Below are 17,576 nucleotides of genomic sequence, written 5' to 3'. Positions count from 1 at the left end.
TCGGCATCCAATAATGCACTGAGACAATAATTTTGTGGTTGTCAGTATCACCCTTTTTATAAAGTAGGTGAATGACTAACCCTTGCCAGGATGATAAAATTTGGCCTGCCTGGAGTACTTTGGTGAATAAAGTCAGCTTCAGTCTGTGGTCAAAAGGAAGGACTTTGTAACCTCAATGAATGGTCACTGGAAGACTCCACGAGGATGATGTTTGAAGCCAAGTTTCTCTAAGGAACTTAATTTCCTCTAATCCTCTCCCATCAGTACGATCAATCTGTCTTGAAGACGGGGAAGAGAGCAAGTGTTTTGAAGAGCTGCTTTAAGGTGTGATAATTGTGTTCTAGAAGGCGTCCTTGAACGTAACAATGGGTGTCACATGATTGACCGAATAGACTGAGCAGAGAACAGTCACTTGCAAGTAGTTAGGGAGGTCTCTTCCAAAGAGGTTATCTACCTATGATGTCAACTGCACATCAGAATTCACTAGTGGAAATGCAAACCTCATCTGAAGTGCCACAGATGACTATTGTATTGGAGTGGAATTTACTTGAACAGTAATGCCCTACCCCACTGGCAGAGGTTTGACATAGATGGAATGAAACAAACTGCCTACTGGCACACAATCTGAATGTGAATGAAGCCAGCCCAATGGGGAGCAGCAAGGTCAACATGCCCCAACTGGTCATGGAAGGAGGCCAATCACTTGTTGGATATTACAAGTAGTTTGAAAAGAAAGCAGCATATTACAAGGAAAAATAGCTCTTGAAAATTGTTTGGAGTGAGGTGATGTACTGCAACATCAATTACAAGGAAACCAATTGAAATCAGGCAAAACCTCAAAAGTAAAATAAACAGAAGATCCACCACCATGCTGCGACAAGGATGACATCTCCTCTGTAGCTGTTCCACCACAGGTACAAATGCTGAGTTTGGATGATGTCATTTTAGAAAGGGTGGAGCAAGATGGTCACATAAGTGCCCTAGGCAGGGGCAGAGGTAAGACACACAAGACTTCACAAGTAGCATATAAGGAAAGCAAATGATTACAAAGTAAAGTCGCCCCAACTCAAATAGGATGAAGTGAGGCAGTGGCCTACAATGTGAAATTATAAGAAACAAAAGAGAAACAGTCAAACCAAGTATAGAAAATTGACATTTTAAAATAGAAGCAGTCATGGTCCACTTCACCACAATGGGTGCCGCATCTTCTACTCTGCAACTATTCCATCTGATTTCAGGGAATTGACTGAACAAAAAGAACACATCCCTTTTGGGACAAGAAGTAGAGACCAGGTAACCTCTGCTTTTCACAAGGAATCTGCAAGTAAACAAGTGATTACAAGGTAAAGTAGTCCTAAGTAAATCATGAAAGTAAAATTGCATTAGGTAACGCCAAATTAACATGAAATCAAATAGAATGAGGCAAAGTAAACAAAATATTTTAAATAGCACAATTTCCCGCACCACACTGTCGCAAAAAGTGCATCATCATGGACTTTCCCTCTCTCTTCCTTACATCTGTGAGGCAATGTAAAAACCTCTGATTTCTGAAAAAAAGTCACAAATCTGGCTGATATTCCAATAGAGCAATTTCCTCCACCAATACCAATATAATACATAGTGAGCAATGCGGCAGTTATGTTTGACACAAAGCTGTGACTAAATCCGCAAGTGAACACCATCATCAAATAATGTGTGCTGTAATTTCTTGACAGATGCTTATCTTGTGAATTGAATAAGGTAACAGAATCTCTGAACATTCGCCTGCCATACAATGGACAAGATTTAAAGAATGCAAAACCATGTGGCCTGCCTCATCCTTGCCTTGAGGTGCATAGGTATCTCTCTTGTCCTACCATCCATGCACTAGCACACAACTAAATAATGAGCTGAATTCCAAACTTCCTACCTTGCACACTTGGCTTATCATGAACATGCACCTACCACCTTTCCAAGTTGATGATTTCCTACAAACTGACCAAACATCTATGGTAAGTCTCTCCAGCTGGCTCACCACCCATCAGGAGAGATATCATTATTTTGGGAGCAGATATCTCCTGAAAATAGGCTCCCCCTCTACAACTTGTACCCACCACCTTGAACCAGACCTTCTGAGTTTCAGGAAAGACCTGAAATCGCATCTGTTGAGGCATGCCTTTGGGGTATATTAAGACTGATGGCACACAGAAGTACTGTACCGCCAATTGAATGTGCCAAGTTAAGTTGTGCAGATTTGTAGAGCTCACTATCACCCGGGAATGGTGCTGAGCAGGTGTAGGTCTAGCAAAATCTGGGTCCTAGTGGGACTACTCGAAAATCCAGGTCTTTTGCTTCTTGTGGAATTCAAGAATAGAGGAGGAGGAGGCTCTTATGTGTAGTCGTAGGCCATTCCATGCTTTAGGAGCAATGTAGGAAAAGACTTGACCACCGAATCTGGTTTTGCATGGGATGTGTGGAAGCAGGAGTCTGGACAAGTGGAGGTATATGGAATGCTTGTGAAAGCAGAATTGCGGATATATGCTGGGCCAGTGTTATGTAGTGCCTTAAAAGTGTGGGTGAAGAGTTGGAATTCTGCGCACTTGTGTATGTGGAACCAGTGGAGCTCCATCAGCTGTTGTGTGATTTGAGTGTGGCTTGGGAGGTTGAGAGTGATTCTGGCTACCGAGTTCTGAATGGTCTGCAGCCTTCTGATGAGTTTTTGTTTGCTGGTCCCAGCATAGACAGGGTTCCCGTAGTCAAACTTGCTTGTGACAAGGAAATGTGTGTCTGTTATCTGGGTTTTGATTAGGAGCCATTTGAAAGTCTCCCTCAGCATCTTCAGAGTGTGGAAGGATGAGGCGGTGGCAGCATTGACCTGGATGGTTATCTCGAGTTTGCTCTTGAGGAGGATTCCATGGTTTTTGGTGAGGGTGGTGGGGATGAGCGTTGGTCCTAGTCTGATGCACACCAGGTGGAGTCCTACAGTGAATGGCTCTTCCCAAAGATCACAATTTCGGTCTTGTCAGTGTTCAGCTTCGGACAGTTGCTCTTCATCCAGTTGGAAATTTCAGCCATGCATGCACTGAACTTGAGCCGGGTCCTCTGCATCTTGTCCATGAGGAAGAGAAGGAGTTGTGTTTTGTTGGCATAGAAGAGGAAGTTGGTTTTGTGAGAGCGGATGATGCTGGCAAGAGGGATCATGTATGCTTTGAAGAGGGTCGTGGTGTAGGAGGTTCCATGTGGACCTCCGCAGATGAGGTTGTGGGTATCTGAGATGCACTGTGCCAGGTTGACTGACTGGGACCTTCCCGTCACGAAGGAGCAGATCCCTCAGTGTGTGTGTCCTTGGACTCGGATGTCGTGTAGGTGTCAAATGAGGTGGAAGACCCTGTCAAATGATGCAGACGGGTCCAGGAAGATGAGGCCGGCCATGTCTCCTCCATCCAAAGTCATACAGATGTCATCTTTGATGGCAATAAGGGCAGTTTCAATGCTGTGGTTGGATCTGAAACCAGACTGAGTGGTCTCGAGGAGTTTGGTGGGTCAATGAGGTATTTGGCAAGGTGTCTGTTGATGATTTTCTCTAAGTTGAGGGTACTATGTTGTAACACTACTTCTATCTGTATCCACCCTCTCTATCTCTTGCCCTGCTATATGAACCAATTGTTGTCCAACATTACGATAAATAAACAAAATCAGCAAAAAACAAGAACATTTCACAAGTGGATTTTCCCTTGAATTCAGCACCATCTCCAAATATCAGAAGGTTTTTCATTATCACCGAACACTAAGTCAGGTCCAGAATTGAAATCTAGAAAACATGACAAGGATAGTCAGATTAAGATGAAAGCAAGGTTTACAGGGTTTTTTCATTTCTTAAATTCTCAGTGGGCCTGCTGTTTCACAAATGTGTCCCCCTTTACAACAATTAACAGAAGTTAGGAGCGGGTACACATAGTTACACAAGTTCACTCCCAAAAGAATTACATGTTTGAAAAAATATCAAAATATGGCACTGGAAATACAGGAACTATTTTGATAAACAAAGTTGTTTGTTGGGTCTGATTTCACATGTGACACGCGCTTCTTTAAGAACTAATTTCCACCAGTATTAAAAGACGTAATTTTTTCTGTTTTCTGTCTAGCTCCAATTGCTTGTCTGCTTACCAGAGGGTCACACTGTCACCAGAAAATGAGTGATTGGATGAACCTGTTGTTGGAATCAGAACGGGGGAAAAAGTGAACTAATAAACGGAAAAATAAAGAACGTTTTTACTGTTGGTGTGATATTCAAAGGTACAAGTATAATGTATAGGACTGACAGGCCAACTTAAGTAGACTCAAGTGCAACTAATTCGCTTTGTAGCGTTCCTCACCCCAACAATTAAGTCATATTCCTCCTTAGTACAGAGGTGTAGTATAATCTCTGCTACCCGTGTACCTCAGCCTTTAACCCAATGCCAAGAAATAACTTTCTGATGGAATGTGCACGTCTTGTTTCCAGTTTCCAGGGCGTCCATGTTGTTTACAGTTCCAGAGCGTACATCTTGATGACAGTTCGAGTGCCTCCATCTTGTTTTTGACCGAAGGCTTTATAGAGGCCTTAGTTCGTCCCTGACAAGTATTTATAGCAGTGTATTTTCGCAAACGCCCATGGCACAGTAATGTTTGAAAACATATTTGGCTATAGAACCTAAAATTCATATAGGTAGAGAGGGAAGTTGCTGTCATTTCGGTTTTGATCAGTTCAGCAACAGAGAAGGGAAAGGTGTTGTGGCGCGTTTGAAAACGGGTGTTAAGCAATACCGTAGCTACCTTGGGGGGAGGGGTCAAAAACAAGTAGCAAACCTTCTGAAGCATGGGTCTCCAATATGGGTCCAGGGATCGGATCCACGCCAGAATATTGTAATATAAGATAAAATACTTTTAAATGTAATTCAATTAAATTATCCTAATTTACATGGTTATTGGTTCTCATATAGATATGGCATGGATCCCGCCATCATCTACTCATATGGGAGACCCTTTTTCAAAGGTTTCACTGAAGACCCAATAACAATCTTTGAGAAAAATCTCTGCTGAGAGAACCTAGAAATAAAGATTCCCCAGACTAACATGGGGTTCTGTTTCTTGCGGACAATGGATTCCTTTCAAATGTCATCCCGTGGCTTTTTAATAAAGTTTAGCCATTCAAGAGTTCGCCCACTAACAATTTTCTTAACTCTAGTTATATAGTGACATTGTCTCTTACCTTTTGCAGAGGCTGATATATGGACATCCTCGTAGCCTAAGATGTATATGCCCTGTGTATTTGCAATAATTTACTGTATCTGCGCTGAAAGCTACAGCCACACATTTAAGATGTTAAATTTTCAATTCATATTTTAAGCAAAAACTACTCTTTGCAAGAGTGTCTAAATATTTGTCTACTGGATAAAACATGTCTTACGAAATTCTTCACAAACGTAATTACATTCTCCTATATTGTAGGTAATAACTTTAAAATAACTAAGCAAAATCAGGTAGCAATTTTTTTAATGAAAAAAAGATTGATGGGGATGATTTTCCGTAATTTTGTAACGCCGACACAGTCCTTCTTGTGGTTATTTTACATCGTCTGTACACATTTCCACCAACAGTAACGTTCTTTGTTCTTCCGATGTCGATTTACGGTAGCTTTCAATGTTTTCATGTTAAAATTCCTCTAGAAATTTGTTAGTAAATAAGCACGCTGCAAACAATTGCATAGACTCGCCAACCATTCCACATGCTGGGATTCAAACTAGAAAAAAACATTGGCAATACAAACGCCCCTGGCTTGTCATACATAAATAAGGCACATGATGATATCAGTACTCTATGTATGCAAAATAGTGACGCAGAAAACATGGCCGCTTCACCTGCGACAAAGTGGTGTCAATGACACCATATCAACATCAACAACATGCCCTACATATCTGTAGTCAGACACTAAAATGCCAAGAAAGACTCACAACGGCTGTTACAGGATATTAGTGTCAACAGCCAGAGGGCAGGACCTTTTTGTTGTGCAGTGTGAAGGTCACATTTGGTTGGGGGCAAAACAAAGTACAGGATACCGGACAACTGTGAACAATTCATAGTGCCCTTAAGTGAGCTACCCTCCTAGATGCGACACTAATATATGTAACATAACTGAACTCTAAAGTCATGCACAACATATCATTTCTTCAGTTGTGTGGCTGTAGCTTGCAGTATAGATGGGGAAAGTTAGGAAAAAAGTATATTTTATTCAAATGTTGCCCAAAGTGGAATTTTATTTTTATTTTACACCAGAAGCTGTATTTTATATTTTCACATCTAACATTAACTCGAAGAGCTCCATGGGCCTAACAAACACTGAGAGCCCAAAGGGTTTGTATACATTTCACTATTAAACCTATCTGACCTATAAAACCATCAGTTTCTTCAAGGTAGGGCTTGGCTCTGTTCACTCATTTACAGTGCTATGGTGAAATAGAACTCTACCCTATAGCTTACTGAAATTTACTTCTCGTGGGTCTTGTTGAGTTCCTATACCATGAAACATGTAAGAAGTTTAGGACGTGTAATTTATATACATGAAGAAACACTTTTTAAAAAAATATATATTTTCTGTCTGAACTGCACTGCAGCACTTTTACTAGTGCAAACACAGTTACAATAAAACTGGATAGGAGAGTTTGAGGAAAACCATGCGCCCAACCTGAATCCTACACAGTGCTTGAGACAATCATTGCTTGTTGCCATCTACCCACCTCCACCTCAACAACGGATGTACGCCCCTCAGATCCACAGGTTGACTTTAATCGCATGGTCTGGGAGGACTGGGACTGATAACCTCAGTGGACACCTGGGGCCTGTTGCCAACAGGTCTTCGTAGGTGGTAGTGAGCACTTTCAACCAGATGTAAAAGGTAGTAGTAACTTTCATTATGATTATGAAGGATTTGCAGATCCTGGTCACACGAGCTGGACTTCTCAGCCGATCAAGAAACAAACTAAAGTCAGCTGTGTCCAGAACTGAAAGGTGCCAAAAGTTTCTGGCAAATTTTCAAATTGGAGGATTTGAATTCATCTCCCTGAGCAGCACCTTATAATATGAGTGACTAAACAATGGGGCAATTTCTCTTGAAGGTAGCTGAGAACATAAAACTGCTCAATCTCATGGCTGGTTCCAAAGATTCAGTGGCCCACCACTCTCAAGTGTTGTCAGAACCTATAACAACATCAGAATTAAGGCACCCAACTTGACATTCAATATATCTTTGTTTGCTTCTGATAATCATTCATTCGATGCCACTGACCATCTCTATCTGACTTCTTTTTGTTCTAGTGTGGCACCACCATCGTCATCATGCTCGTGGGTGACACATACACACTAATCAATTATGTGTCTTTCATTAACTACCTCTGCTATGGAGTGACGATCATGGGATTGATTGTACTACGTTTCAAGAAGCCAAAACTCTACCGGCCGATAAAGGTAAGCAACGCTGTGGAGTGCAAATGCAAAGGATAATAACCGTGCTAAGTGAAAAATTATCTTTCTTATGGCCCAGTCAATAATTAATCTCCCTTAAAGATAAAATTTTTGGGGGAATGGGATTCTTTGCTTTCCTTATTGGTACAAGTGTTAAGTGAGACAATTTCAGAGTATTTTGGTGGGTGGGAAATTGTAGGTGCTTGGAAAACAGAAGGTGCAAAAGGTATTGAAAGTAAAATCACTAAAAGTAAAATAGCTCAGCAGTTCATGCAAGTGTTAACAGTTTTTTGTCACCAGATAATCGCATCTTTGTGGAACGGCAATCAGATTTGGTTATTCTATCAGTGCATTCATAGAATTGCTTTCCAAAAGGGCTGGAGCTGTACCAGATGTTCATGATCTCCACATGACAAAACTTTACATGCAATTAATTTCAACTGAAAATTCTGCATTCACTGATTACTATTAAAACTTGACCTGTGGACGGTCACTCTTTTCAACATTAATTTCCAATGTTCAGGGATCCATTTACTTTAAACAATATACATTATACTATGAAATTAATTTGACCTTTGGAAGACTAATGCTATTGAATAAATTCGGTACAAAAATCAGAGTAAATGATGTAGGAAGGGCTACTTTAGTTCAAAAGTAACTGGATGTTAATCCTTTAAGTTGCATAAATAATGTTAGGCATAATTGTTGAGACATTACTAAATGACATGGTTTCACAACAATTGCCCCATTGCATTTAAATTTTCCAGCCTTCAGAAGTTCTCAGTCTGATAACAAAATGAAAGGCACTTAGATTTATAAAAGTTCCCATCTGGGAACAGTATGTGATGGGATTACTCTGGAAAAAAATGCTCATCACCGACTCTAAGAATACCTGTGATAGTATAAAACCAAAAGTTATGTTTGCAATAGACTATAGTCCACAGAAGTCAAATATTGAAGTGACTGAATCAAAGCACTGTGTGAAACCATGTCAAATTGATTTTTAGCTTACATGGACCCATGGAAATACCTTCATGGTGGTGTAACTTATCCGAATTAGCATAAGTGGGTGCACAAGTGTCACCTATGAACTGCAATTTAAAGGTACAATTGACTAGAATGGGACGCAAGTCCATGAGTTCCTCACATCGAAGTGAACACGGCTTTTTCAAACCTCAGCCTTCACTCTATTAGTGTAATAATTTCTACAGGGAGGTAACGCTTTAAAAGAATGTGTCAACTGTCCACCTAAAATTAATTGAGGAGGCTCGATAGGCAGGAAAGGGAGAATCCTGGACTTTACCACTCAATTGAGATCATTAAGAAAACCTGTACTACAAGAATATGCCAGTTCTCAATATTTGCACATTCAGTCAAATAAAAGTACCATTACAGAAAGCGAAACGCATCAGTTCATTATGTGAATTAGCATAAACCCAAACCATGATAAATACAGAATTGACCACTACCATCTTGCCCTCTCTGAGGAACAATCAGAAAATAAAAAGATAGCTGGTTCTTTCCCAAAAAGCTCTTCTTTTTTAATGCTCAGAAGAATGAAACACACACAATTTTCATAGCACAACATTTTGTAAAAGCAGCACTGAAAAATGACAGTGAGCCAATCAGCTATCAATGTAAAAACAACTTCTAGTTGTACATTACTTGCATTTGTTAACAGTGCACATAATTTGTTGCACAGAAATAAAATGGTTTCTTTTATTAATGCAAAACGTGAGAATAAACAGTAAACTGCATTTGCACATAACAAAACATGGATGTGTTAATAGAGGCTCAGCTGAGTGGCCTTGCAATGTTGCAACATCAGAACATCCTCTACTAGAGAAGCTAGAGAAACATTGTTTTGTTACATGCATATGAAGACCATTGTTTGCAGCTGAATTTGAATGATTTTCTGAAAGCAAAATAAAACATGAATGTGCACAGCTCGTTCACAGCAAAATAAACATGCACCCTTTTGTAATGCAGCCTACTATGGTAACTAAGGCAAACCTAAATTAGGCACTTTCATGTTAATACAAAGTAGAATCTCTCATCTGTAACCGACATTGCTAAACAGTATAATTGGTTAAGAGGTGAAGACTGCGGGTAGGGTCAGATAAGGATAATATGAAGGAAAGGCAGCATCAATTTTAGAGAGAAGGGAGGTCTATCAAGGGTTCTTCCCAGTCTGTCTCCTCTTAACCATCTACGTTAATGATGTGAGCATCCCACATACAAGCTACAAATGATGCTCTTAGAATTAGCAGGTAGGTGATTCAAGGGTATGGAGCCAGATGAGCATGCAATGACTTTCAAGTCTATTGCGCCTTACGTAAAACTGTGATCAATAAAAAGAAGACAAATTTTAGAGGGTTGTAAAAAAAAAAAGACTATTAGATTGTCAAGGAGAGTTCTTTGTTTAGATTCAGCTGAACACAGACGTGTTATATTTAGGTCTTTGGTCACTTAGAGGAAGATAAGGTAGTCCATTTTAGAGATTCACAAAACATTTCATTATGTCCTCATGCATGGCTGCATCTGCAGTGGACTTTTCATGGCCGAATGAAGCCATAATTCTGAAGCGATTTGTGCCAGATATTCAGTGACACCATTCATGTACAAGGAAAAGTGTACATTTATGCAACTCATCAAGAATATGTCTAGAATCAGGGAACGCCTGGTGCAGAGCAGGCAAACAGAGTTTGCCTTGTTCTTGCACATTTAATAAGTATTTGCTGTGAACTGCAGATGTGATGGCCTAGAAGTAAAGAGTCTTGGTTCGCACACCTCCAAATCCTGATTTAGTCACTTTTACAGCCATTTCTGATAAAGATATCCTTTTGCAAGTGTGTTTATTTGCTGGTTGTCGATATTCTGGTCTAGTCCTCTTTAAGCCATTTGAAATAAACCCTTTCTTCATTAATGATGGATCCACAAGGGTTTGAAGAAGGGTGACCTTTCCAGCCATAGGTTAAATTATAACTCTTTAAACTATATGAGGTACTTTTCTGAAATACAATTAGAGCGGCCATTGAGGCCTTGAGAATTCTACAGACAAGTACCCAGGAATCCATTGTTATTGCTATTGCAAAATTCTTGAGTTGGATATGGGTGATTCGGGTTAACAAACTTAAGGCACACTGACTTCACTTGCTTAAAAATGTCTGTGGGATGTGGGGTAGTTGGATTCTGATATATTTTCTTTTGTATATATAGGGGTAGATGCCGTATGGTTTACCCTATTTTATATCCTGCATCTTTCTACAACAATTATTTTATAACATAAGACTAAGATTAATCATGGTTTAATACTTATTTTAATTGTATCATTGTGTCTGCTACATCAATGCTACTTTGCTACGACTCAATCATTTTAACTAAAGAATTCTTTTTTTAACTGCTAAATTTTAATAGATGCAATGTCTTTTATGGTCTTATAATCGAAATAAAGACTTAATGAATGAAATACAATTAACTTGAGCTTTCCCTAATCGGGATCATCTATGCATAGGTCCAGAATCTGAAATGAAATTTGTTAATGTTATTTGTTCATTATGCAGCCTCTATGTGTTTGCTATCCTGCAGCATTCTTCCTTAGTTCAACCATACTGCCACTACTGGAATGGCACTATAGGATGTTTGCAGGGCTTTTGGAAATGTATCTGATCCTGCCCCTTCCTTTAAAGTGTTAATGAAAATAGTTTTGTTCTTGAATAACTGGAGGAGACAGTCACTTGTTTTGACTATGTGGGATTTCAGATTCATCATTCATTCTTATGTATCTTGAGTGTTTGTAGATAGAGGTCTAATGCTTCTAAGACTTGCTCAGAGTTAAGGGAAGAATTCTGGATTGGCACTAAAATGGAATAGCTTTACTTGGCATTGGAACAACAACAGTATGGTAGCAAGCAGGTCTAATGCCCTGGGGGATAGAATGCAACAGCAAGTGACAGATGTATAAGATGGTGTGGTTGAGCATATTTAAATGTTTCCAGTGCTGCAAAATCTTCCCCTGGTCAGCAGTTTATACCTTAGTTTTCGGAGCTGGGAGATTTGAACATATTTACAAGATATGTATTCTATCCTGACAGAAATGCAGACAATTTGCAACACACAATTACACACCTATGTACTTTTAGTTAAAAGTTTAGCCATCACAGTACAAGAATAAATGGAGTTGAGCCCAATCCTAAATCTAAAGATTTCCTGTCTCATTTCATAATTGACCAAAGAGCATAGGCACGGAAATGGAGGGTGGTTGAACCAAGTGGCTCACAAGTGGTCTGTGGACTTTCTAGTTAACAACATGTACCTGTGATCCCTAACTTAAGATTGGCAGTGGCGGTGGCGATCCGCCCTACATCATACCCCGCCACCCATTTCCCCCCGTCATATTAGTATGGCGGGGGGACCCCGGCGGACGGAAAGACCGTCCGCCGGTTTTCCACCAGTCGACCGGGCGGAAAAGGGGCTGCATATGGTGGCAGTGTCTGCTAGACGCCGCCATCCATATTAGCATGAGCAGCGGTGCAGGGCTTTCCATGCGGAGACTCCACCATGGAAAGCCATGCAGATTTTGCTTTCGGGGGCCCGTTGCGGGTCCCCAGGGTATTGGAGGGGTGGGGGGGGGTGCACATGGGGGGGTACCTATGGTACCCCCTACATTGTCACGGACGAGGTGGCAGGAACCGCGTAGTGCCTGTCACCTTGTGCATGACAATGCACAACGTGCATTCCCAGCATTGTGACGGGTGGTGCTGTGAGGGCCGCCCGCCACAGTGCTAGGAATAGAGGATGCCACCGCCATGGTGGCGGTGGCATCCTAATTGCCGGTGCGGGACTGCTGCACCACTGACGGCCGGTCCCTGCACAGCTAGGGTGGCGGGCGGCCAAAAGTCCACCCGCCATCCTAATAGACCCCTTTGTCTTTACCAGTATGGGCTGAAGAAAAAAACATTAATACAGGTAGGTTTTTGTCAAATCAGAAAAAGTCAAATTGAGTGTTAGACAAAAAGCCAATTGTGTGTATAGAAATGCATATCCTAGATTACATTTATTTGCATGATTTAATATTTTTAAAATGCGCAGCTTATAGGTATATTGTGCTAACATGTTTATTCTTTCTCTAGATTAGTCTGATTATTCCAATTACGTACCTGCTATTTTGGGCATTCCTACTCATCTTCAGTTTTTACTCGGAACCAGTCGTCTGCGGAGTTGGCCTTATAATCATATTGACAGGAGTACCTGTCTTTTTTCTGGGCGTATATTGGAGAAACAAACCAAAATGCATAAATAGTTTTATTGGTGAGGACCAATTTTACTTTACTGTACAAAACATATAATCTTTCATTCAGAATGTCAAGGGTAATTATTGTTTTAACACCAGAAAAGATCTGGAGTATAATGTAAGGGTTTGCTTAGTATTTTCATGCCAGCAAAGTTAACAATTTTCGTTAATTTCTGAAGTTTGCAAAGTGTTCTGGTAAAGGGTCGCCATCACCCCTTCATAGTTTATGTGTATTGCAAAGTAAGTTTCACCTCATTGGGAGGACATTTTCACGCTAATTAAATCCAGCAAAGATGTATATAGATTGTTTTATATCTAGTTTTATCAGTGTTATCTTTGCACAGTGGCAAAAGGAAGTGGAATTTATCCTTTCAAGTTTATCAGTGTGGGGTCTAGTGTTGCAAAAGGCCGGATGTTCACAAAAATGTGGAGAATGGGTAAATCATTGAAACGTTGTGAGAGTGCAAGGTTGTCCACAGAACTTCAATAAGGTCTGAAATAAAACTGCAACTTCACATAACCTTAAAACTTGTCTTAGGACATCTCCTGACCAGTAACTGTAGGACCAGGGGAGTGATCAATAGTGAGATCAGGATCAACCATGCAGGTAACTACTCCACTTGCACATTATCCGCCTACAGCACACAGCAGCTATTCTAACACCACCACAGTGAATCTTTCTTAACTATTTTAATTCATGTTGTGGCAGGCACGTTTGCTAATCAGATACCAAGCTTGTTTTCCACTGGGAATTAAGTGGCACTACTAGAATCTTCCTATGTATTCTCTATAAATTCAACCATGAAGAGGCCAGCCTGAGTTTGCTTGACTGCACTGGGAAATCAAACCAGACAGTTTAAAAGGGCATTTAGGATCAATTGTCAACAAAGTCCTAATAAAAGTATATCAGAGCAACCAAATGTGCTGCTTGCTAATTATGGTTCTCACCTCTAGCCCCGTGCTGTGTCATTTACCACAGTAAGTTTAAAAGTCTTAATTAGGTCACATATTAACAAAACAGTCATCCCAGGAATGCTTGACAAGTGCTGTTCAATTGTTCCAGAATATAGACAGGTATACTAATACGTCGATTCTGACTCACAAAAAATAAAATCAATAGATTTCCTTTTATGAGTTGGAAAAATTGACGACTTTTGGAATTAAGAAAATCCCCAGAAGTAAATAAGGATTTTCTTCTTTTCTTTACAAATTGTGGGATACCATGCAAATTCTTACTGGCCCATCCATATTCAACAGAACCTGCTGCATAAAGGTGTACATATAGCAGTTATGCACATCAGTATGAGCAAACCTTTTTTTCCTCCACCTAGAACAATTTTTTTCAGGGGAGGAAAACCCCCATTGCCTCACGAAGACAGAAAATAAGGGGATGTTGAAAACACTTTGCCATTCTTGAAACACTTGTTCCTAACTTCAGTACGAGTAACTTCACATGCATTTTCAAAGTGGGATTGGCTATGTATAATGTTTGGGAACTACTTTGTAAGTGTTCCAAACATTTTGCAGAGCCAGACACACCTGGCATAACTTCCATCAATCAATCAATCAAGTGACTTGTAAAGCATGACTACTCACCCATAAGTGTCTCAAGGCGCTGGGGGTTCGGGGGGTTGGTGGTGGTGCTGATCCGAAGGCACTTTGGTTCAGTCTAAGAGCCAGGTTGTGAGGTCCTTCCTGAATTGAGGCAGTGATGGTGATTGGAGAGCAGGGTATTCCAGGGCTTTCCTGAGAGGTAGAAGGATCTTCCTCTGGCTTTGGTCATGCACATAAACTCCCCAATTCTACCCACACACCTGTAACCAAACAAGAGCAGAATTTCTGGAATTCTTTCCACTATTACCCAGTTGTAAAATGAATTTCTTGTTTGAAAATCCAGATTCCCACGTTGGAAGTGGAATCTGCAGTCAGGCATTCCTCATTCAATGAATCAATACTCGAAGCTTCCAATGAAACTTTGTGCGCCTTCACTTAAATGTGTAAAATGTTGAGTGTAACGATCCGGTCATGTTCCGTGTCCATTCAGAAGATTGCTATAGTCCTATGAAACACAGGCTGCATCTTCCGCTGGTCACATTGAAAAGGTAGTAAGTGAAAAGTACCACGTCCTTACAATGTCATGCAACATACATATAAGGAAACTAAAAATAAACATTTCAATATTAAGCAAAACAGTGTAAATCTTAAAAACAAAAGGCAGAAATCAATGTGAGCAATAAGCAGAAACATGCACTGTGTAGGTGTATGCATTTTCCAATGAATCTGGCACTAAGTACTTTAAGATTAAAGGTTGCATCTTATCAACCATTAGAATGCTAGTTTTCCAACAATACAGGACGAAAGCGGTATCAGCTGCATATCTCAATGAAATGATAACTTCCTCACAGGAAGGAATAACATTGAAAAAAGAGAATCAAGATTGAGTCTGCATTGAGGGCTTTAAAACAACTTGGAACATTTTGAGAAACTTGTAACATTTTAATGGACAATCCTTCACAACCTATAAACACAATGTATATAGACCTTTTGGTATTTGTTAATCTCCTCTGGCAACAGTGTATTGTAAACTTGTATCCACAGATTAATGGTTACACACCAATTTGGAGGCTACACATTTATCACATAAATAACGGGGTGTATACACATTTGACCCACTGCACTTCAATTTTCTGTGTCCACTATGTGCGTTATTGCTACTGTGTTCATATTACTGCTTTGAAGCCTGGCAAAGCAATGTCCATTTTTTGTAACACATATTTTTATTTATTACTTAACAATGTTAGACTGTGCTGCAATTTCTTCAAGGATTGCAAAACAATCTCAAACATTTAATCAAGACCAAAATCTATGCGTCATAAAGAATAATTTATTTGCTTATCTAAACAAATCTTTAAACGAACAATCTGTCAGAATACATTACCTCGCATCTATAAGCTAACATCTAAAAGTCCATATTTTAATTCGATTTGTAGTTTGAGAGTTGAATTTCACATGGTACAGCATTTGCAGTTTGGTAATTGCAGCCCAATGATGTCTTTGCCCAGTCCAAATGTATACATTTTTTTAATAAAATGAATTACAGAGCAGTATTTGTTTGTTTTTTTCTTCTGCAGAGTCCATGACATACTGTGGGCAGAAGATTTGCTATGTGGTATATCCCCAGGACGATGCATCGACGGAAGATAACGTACCTTATAATAATTCAGAAGTTGCAGAAAATGAAATTTCACTAAAGAAAAAATAAAATATTCAAATAGAAGTAGCTTTTTTGTTTCCATGTTGATCTTTATAAAGTACTTAGAGAAAAAATGTGTTTAGGATAGAGGAATTCACAAAATAAGGCAAACCTGCACCCAGAACTCGCGTTCTAGAACACCAACATGCTCATGGTTTTTCCTAAAAAATAAAACCAGAAACTCGTTGTTTATTATTTCGACTTTCAATCGGAGATTTACCTGTGCCACTACTTAAAAAGCATCAAACAAGGAGAAATGGTTGCATCTTATTGGTGCTTTGGAGATGATGTGGCAGCTACTGAAAGGCCTTTCTCAGTCATAAACCATTCAGTCACAAAAAAAAACTTTGGGTCTGATTAACAAAGGGCCTCTGCATTCGTGGTGGAGTCCCCACAATCGTGGCGGGGGTCCTGCACTCGTGGTGGGACCTCGGTACTGCAGTTACCCATTGCGGAGGTCACGCCATGAATGTGGGGTCCCCGCCAAGAGTTCAGGCCGCCTGATAAGACGGCGGAGCCTCCACCATGAGTGTGGAGGCCCTTTGTCTTTGTGAATCGGCTCCTTTGTCACTTAGCATGCAAGTGGGGTCTAGGAAAGTCAGCATTTTAGGGCTTATCCGCTTCTCAAATGTTTTTGAAAATGTGGCACTTGTGTAGTCTAAAACGTGGTACCTCAGTGTTCAGGCTCGGCTTTTTTTTAAAGTCCTAAAGAGGGAAATTAGCTAATATGCCAAAGTTCATACGAGACTGCATTATTGTTCTGAGGCAGTAGAGCTGTCTCTAGTACACTTCTAGTATAAATAATAGATTCACAACAAAGGAGTGTTGGTCCTAGTGGAGAAATAATACTCACCGCGCCTCTTGTGACAGGAGGAGTAAAACACTGAAGATGAAGAAATCAGAGCCCAAGTCTCCCGAATACAAAGTCAGCAACTTAACCACTTAGGAGGAAGCCTTTAACACTGCTTCCTTATAAAGGTTAGGCCTGTCACTTAAAGTTGTTCTGATTAACAGAGTCAATTTGCACAGTCTGTCAAGCATTATGTGAAAAACACTACCCCCATTACCAGGAGACCCATAATCCCAAACGAAATGACCAAGAAACCACAAAAAAGAAAGTGGAGACAGAGGAGGATTGACCAGGTGAGATCTACAAAGGTATGTCGGGTGAGATGAGAGGAAGGGTCACACCAACCATCTCAACCCTAGAAAAGTTGGCATTTGTGACATTTGTAATAAATGATATATGTGGGGATGCTTGTTTCTTTGTAATTAAGACGAGGTAAAGTGTTCTTTTATGTTCACCTCAATCCAGTCTTTCCAACACCACATTCTTTACTCATTACTGAGACAGTCACCAGATGATCTTTTTGCTTAGAACCAAGATCCAAAGATGTTGGGATGATAGGTATATTAACCAGGTAGGTTGGATGGTACATGGCAATCTAGAGTAAGAGATTTTTTCAGTGAACATCAGGGCCCGTATTATGTACATCGCGTGTTTCCATTCTTTGTGCTGGCCACACCTTTTAAAGGGTGCGCCAAAGAAAA

At 40.1% G+C, this 17,576-nt stretch overlaps 1 protein-coding gene across 1 annotated transcript in view; it reads left to right on the top strand.

The window, feature by feature from the left end:
• The window catches only part of SLC7A10 (solute carrier family 7 member 10), a 404,730-nt gene extending 388,694 nt beyond the window's left edge, over positions 1-16,036 (top strand). The window contains exons 9-11 of the mRNA XM_085637573.1: positions 7,333-7,482; positions 12,612-12,789; positions 15,904-16,036. Coding sequence (XP_085493699.1) covers positions 7,333-7,482; positions 12,612-12,789; positions 15,904-16,034 — 459 coding nt within the window. The 3' untranslated portion in view covers positions 16,035-16,036. The remainder of the gene's footprint in view (positions 1-7,332; positions 7,483-12,611; positions 12,790-15,903) is intronic.
• Positions 16,037-17,576: the final 1,540 nt, after the last annotated feature.

This window comes from Triturus cristatus, chromosome 12, assembly GCF_964204655.1.
Source record: "Triturus cristatus chromosome 12, aTriCri1.1, whole genome shotgun sequence".
In the NCBI taxonomy this organism is placed as follows: Eukaryota; Metazoa; Chordata; class Amphibia; order Caudata; family Salamandridae; genus Triturus; species Triturus cristatus.
This window is presented reverse-complemented; position numbering and strand designations above follow the sequence as displayed.